This window comes from Sapajus apella, unplaced genomic scaffold, assembly GCF_009761245.1.
Source record: "Sapajus apella isolate SASKATOON/1434 unplaced genomic scaffold, GSC_monkey_1.0 scaffold27, whole genome shotgun sequence".
NCBI lineage: Eukaryota > Metazoa > Chordata > Mammalia > Primates > Cebidae > Sapajus > Sapajus apella.
Window position 1 is genome coordinate 10144360 of NW_022436967.1, and position 5962 is coordinate 10150321.

Sequence of the window (5962 nt, forward strand, 5' to 3'; positions counted from 1 at the left end):
AAATTTATCACTTTCATTCTTGTTTTCTTATGCTAAAAGTAATAATAATTATTATTATTATTGAGGCAGTCTTGCTCTGTTGCCCAGGCTGGAGTGCTGTGGTGCGATCTCGGCTCACTACAACCTCTGCCTCCCAGGTTCAAGCAATTCTCAAGCCTCAGCCTCCCAAATAGCTGGGATTATATGTATGCACCACCATGCACAGCTAGTTTTTGTATTTTTAGTAGACAGGCTTTCTCCACGCTACGCAAGCTGGTCTCGAACTCCTGATCTCAAGTGATCCGCCTGCCTCGGCCTTCCAGAGTGTGCGATTACAGACGTGAGCCACCATGCCCAGCCAAATATTATATTTTAAAGACGCCATAGTTAAAATGAAAATCACTGAGAGGCCGGAGCGGGACAGGCCTGGCGCGGGAGGGAACGAAGCAGCGCAAACAGCGAGCGCACTGCCGCCCCAGGATGCAGCACCGAAGCTTCCTTCTCCTCTCTCTCCTTGCTCTGTTGGCGCTCACCTCCGCAGTGGCCAAAAAGAAAGACAAGGTGAAGAAGGACTGCCTGGGGATAGAGTGCGCGGAGGAGTGGGCCCGGGGGCCCTGCACCCCCAGCAGCAAGGATTGCGACATGGGTTTCCACGACTGCTGCTGCGGGGCCCAGACCCAGCGCATCAGGTGTAGGATCCCCTGCAACTGGAAGAAGGAGTTTGGAGCCGACTGCAAGTACAAATTTGAGAACTGGGGTGCGTGTGATGGGGGCACCGGCACCAAATTCCGCCAGGGCACCCTGAAGAAGGTGCGCTACAATGCCCAGTGCCAGGAGACCATCCGCGTGACCAAGCCCTGCACCCCCAAGACCAAAGCCAAGGCCAAAACCAAGAAAGGGAAGGGAAAGGACTAGAGGTCAAGCCTGGATGCCGAGGAGCTCCTGGTGTTACCTGGGGCCTGGCCCAAGCCTTCCCTCTCCCTGGCCTGAGATATGACCCGCCAGTGCCTTCTGTCTGCTTGTTAGCTTTAATCAATCATGCCCCGCCTTGTCCCTTTCACTGCCCAGCCCCACCCCTAAGTGCCCAAAGTGAGGAGGGACAAGGGATTCTGGGAAGCCTGAGCCTTCCCCAGAGCAATGTGAGTCCCAGAGCCCACTTTGTTCTTCCCCGCGATTCCGTTACTAAGAAACACATTAAATAAACTGAATTTCCCCACCCCCCCAAAAAATGAAAATCACTAAAAATCTTTTACTCACAGACTATCACCACGACAATTTTGTTGTATATTTTTCCTGGTTTCTGTATGTTTGTGTAAGTGTATCTATATGAACACACGTTTTTTAAAACAAATGTGATTATACTGTAATTCTATTTTGTGACAATTTATCCATAGAGTTGGGCTTTGAGATTATTTCTACATTTTTTGCTATTATAAAGAGTGCTTTAGGCTGGGCACCATGGCTCACACCTGTAATCCCAGCACTTTGGGAGGCAGAGGCAGGCTGATCACCTGAAGTCAGGAGTTCAAGAACAGCCTGGCCAACATGGTGAAACCCTTTCTCTACTAAAAATACAAAAATTAGCTGGGCGTGGTGGCAAGCGTCTGTAATCCCAGCTATTCGGGAGGTTGAGGCAGAAGAATGGCTTGAAGGCCGGGCGCGGTGGCTCACGCCTGTAATCCCAGCACTTTGGGAGGCCAAGGCGGGTGGATCATGAGGTCAAGAGATCGAGACCATCCTGGTCAACACGGTGAAACCCCGTCTCTACTAAAACTACAAAAAATTAGCTGGGCATGGTGGCACGTGCCTGTAATCCCAGCTACTCAGGAGGTTGAGGCAGGAGAATTGCCTGAACCCGGGAGGCGGAGGTTGCGGTGAGCCGAGATCGCGCCATTGCACTCCAGCCTGGGTAACAAGAGCGAAACTCCGTCTCAAAAAAAAAAAAAAAAAAAAAAAAAAAAAAAAAAAAATGGCTTGAGCCTGCGAGGCAGAAGTTGCAGTGAGCAGAGATTGAGCCACTGAAGTCCAGCCTGGGCGACTGAGTGAGACTCTGTCTCAAAAAACAAGAAAAGAGTGTTTTATTGAATATCTTTATTTAGGAGAGCAAAATCACCTGGTGACCATTGAACAGGCCGGGGAGATAAAAACGGCTTATCTGAGGAATTCAGAAGGGAGCAAAGATCACCTGGTGACCATCAAACAGGCCAAGCAAAGGCAAAACTCCTTCTCTGGGGAAAATTAGAAGTAATCGACTTCCCTATTTTCTAAAGCAGGCATCTGGTTCCAGATTTCTTTTCCTCAAAAAATTTATAAGTAACTAGAATTTCTATACATCTCCAGAATGCCATACCAAAACTCATTGTGTAAGCCTTGCTGACATTAAGGCACCAAAACGTCTACAAATGTAATAATCCATCATGGCCTACATGGCTAATGTGGTCCAAATTACCCATAAATGCTCCTAAGGAAAAATTCACCACTGCATTTAGTCCTCTTGCTTAGGCATCCAGCTGCACTCTTCTGCAGTGTTTTCTTTCTAAAAGACTTTTCTTTTTCAAACCTGTACTGTTGTCGGTAAATTCTTTTTACCAACCCACTAGTCCACCACTTCTTAATATCAGGGCTCTGACACCTCACCCAGCACTTATAGCTATAGAACCCAGGAAGAAGAATTGTATTGAAAACAGAATTGATGGTATAACATTCCATCTATAAATGGAATTTGCTATGATTCCTGATTTTTTCTTTTGAGACAGAGCCTCGCTCTGTCACCCAGGCTAGAGTGCAATGGCATGATCGTGGCTCACTGCAACCTCCGCCTCTCAAGTTCAAGCAATCCTCCTGCCTCTGCTTCCAAAGTAGTTGGGATTACAGGCATCTGCCACCACACCTAGCTAATTTTTGTATTTTTAGTAGAGTGGGTTTCACCATGTTGGTCAGACTGGTCTCAATGATTAGCCCACCTCAGACTCCCAAAGTGTTGGGATTACAGGCGTGAGCCACTGCACTCGGCCTGTGCTTCCTGATTTTTAAAAATTAGTACATATTTACATTTTTCTTAATTTTTACTTTTACAAATAGTGCTGTAAGAAAAATTCATATATATAATTTTATTGATTTATTTTGAGATGGAATCTCCCTCTGTCGCCCAGGCTGGAGTGCAGTGGCATGATCTCGTCTCACTGCAACCTCTACCTCCTGTGTTTAAGCGATTCTCTTGCCTTGGCCTCTTGAGCAGCTGGGACTACAGGCCTGGACCACCATGTCTGGCTAATTTTTGTATTTTTAGTAGAGACAGGGTTTCACCATATTAGCCAGGCTGGTCTCGAATTCCTGACCTCAGGTGATCTGCCCACCTCAGCCTCCCAAAGTGCTGGGATTACAGGTGTGAGCCACCATGCTCAGCCTGTATATGACCATTCTTAGGATGGATTCTGAAAAAGGTAAATTACTAGGTCAAAGCATTTAATATTTTTGATTCAGTTTGCCAAATTCCTGTCTACAAACATGTTTTAATTTAGATCCTCCACTATCAGTGTATTACGGGCCACTGGCCCAACATGGAACTGGACTCTGTGGGACACTAGGCTTATACCATATTTTTGAGGAGATACGTCGTTGGTAAGATACATAACACATACAGGAAACAATAGTTTGACACATATAAGAATACCACAAACAAATTGGAGATAGGAAATTCTATCAAATGCCAAAGTCTGTTGAGAACGTTTAAGAAAAGAAGTAGAATAATTAAGACCAGAGGTAGAGAGAAAGAAGTGAAGACTCTGGGGAAGCAGATGATGAGGTGGGGAAGGTATCTAGAAAATCTTTGCATGGTGGGATGGGAAGGAGGAGGACTAAAAATTATTGAACTTTTTTTTTTTGAGATGCAGTCTCTTTCTGTCATCTAGGCTGGAGTGTAATGGCGCTGTCTCAGCTCACTGCAACCTCCGCCTCCTGGGTTCAAGCAATTCTCCTGCCTCAGCCTCCTGCATAGTTGGGATTACAGGTGCGCGCGCTACCATGGACGGCTAATTTTTTTGTATCTTTAGTATAGATGAGGAGTCACCATGTTGGCCAGGCTGGTCTCGAACTCCTGACCTCGTGATCCGCCCACCTCAGCCTCCCAGAGTGCTGCGATTACAGGTGTTAATCACCTCGTCCAGCCAAATTGTTGAATGTTTTCTACGTATATGCTAGGCACTGTGCTAAGCATTTTACATATAATATTTCATTTATCTCCCACAACAATCCTGTGAGGTAGGTATTATTTTCATCCAGATGTGAATAATGTGAAACATTGAGTTTCAAAGGTATTAAGTAACTTGCTAAAGATCACAAAGCTGCTGAGAGGTGGCACCAGGTTTGAGAAAGCTAGTTGGGCTCCAAAGCCCACGTCCTGAAGTATGTCACTTAACTGACTCATTGTAAAGTCTGAAACATGTGCCTAATGAGGAATTGTATGCACGATTTGGTATCAGTGACTTGAGCCATAGTTGGCACTCAGTAGATGCTTGAGGGAAAAAATGAGGACAGAAAGAGCTCTACATGCTAAGGCTTATTTCAGACATCAGACATGCCAAGCAGGATCTAAACACCTACTTAAAAATATGTGACCATGGACTTAAGTGTAAATGTAAAGCTATAAAACTTTTAGAAAAAATAAGGGAAAATTTTTAGGATGTAGAGCTAGGCAAAGAGTTCTTTGACTTGATGCCAAGAGTACAACCTATAAAAGGAAATATTGATATATTGGATCTCTCAAAATTAAAACTTTTCTCTCCAAAAGGGCCTGTTGAGAAGATGAAAAGACAGCTGGGCATATTGGCTCACACTTGTAATCCCAGCACTGGCAGGCTGAAGCGGGTGGATCAGGAGGTCAGGAATTCAAGCCCAGCCTGGCCAAAATGGTGAAAGCCTGTCTTTACTAAAAATACAAAAATTAGCCAGGAGTGGTGGTGGGTGCCTATAATCCCAGTTACTCAGGAGGCTGAGGCAGAAAATTGCTTGAACCCGGGAGGCAGAGGTTGTAGTGAGCCGAGATGGTGCCACTGCACTCCAGCCTGGGCAGCAGGGCAAGACTCTGTTTCAAAAAGAAGATGAAAAGACAAGCAACAGAAAATACCCACAAATCACAAATCCAACAAAGAACTAATATGTGGAATATATAAAGAACAGTCAAGCCCTTTTCACAAGATGGCGCTGAAAGCGAAGAAGGAAGCTCCTGCCCCTCCTAAAGCTGAAGTCAAAGCGAAGGCTTTAAAGGCCAAGAAAGGCCGGGCGCGGTGGCTCAAGCCTGTAATCCCAGCACTTTGGGAGGCCGAGGTCAAGAGATCGAGACCATCCTGGTCAACATGGTGAAACCCCGTCTCTACTAAAAATACAAAAAATTAGCTGGGCATGGTGGCGCGTGCCTGTAATCCCAGCTACTCAGGAGGCTGAGGCAGGAGAATTGCCTGAGCCCAAGAGGCGGAGGTTGCGGTGAGCCGAGATCGCGCCATTGCACTCTAGCCTGGGTAACAAGAGTGAAACTCCGTCTCAAAAAATAAATAAATAAATAAATAAAATAAAGGCCAAGAAGGCAGTGTTGAAAGGTGTCCACAGCCACAAAAAAACGAAGATCCGCACGTCACCCACCCTCCGGCGGCCCAAGACACTGCGACTCCGGAGGCAGCCCAAATATCCTCGGAAGAGCGCCCCCAGGAGAAACAAACTGGACCACTATGCTATCATCAAGTTTCTGCTGACCACTGAGTCTGCCATGAAGAAGACAGAAGACAGCAACACACTTGTGTTCATTGTGGATGTTAAAGCCAACAAGCACCAGATCAAACAGGCTGTGAAGAAGCTCTATGACATTGATGTGGCCAAGGTCAACACCCTGATTCGGCCTGTTGGAGAGAAGAAGGCAGATGTTCGACTGGCTCCTGATTACGATGCTTTGGATGTTGCCAACAAAATTGGGATCATCTAAACTGAGTCC

The 5962-nt window shown here is 46.1% G+C and overlaps 1 protein-coding gene and 1 pseudogene across 1 annotated transcript; both read left to right on the plus strand.

The window, feature by feature from the left end:
* Window positions 1-390: 390 nt before the first annotated feature.
* On the plus strand, window positions 391-1194 carry LOC116560774 (annotated as a pseudogene).
* A 3972-nt stretch (window positions 1195-5166) lies between these two features.
* On the plus strand, window positions 5167-5953 carry LOC116560775 (60S ribosomal protein L23a-like). The gene is made up of 2 exons (XM_032292251.1): window positions 5167-5244; window positions 5552-5953. Exons 1-2 carry the CDS (start codon window positions 5176-5178, stop codon window positions 5951-5953), a joined length of 471 nt encoding a protein of 156 aa, XP_032148142.1. The 5' UTR covers window positions 5167-5175.
* The last annotated feature ends 9 nt before the right edge of the window (window positions 5954-5962 follow it).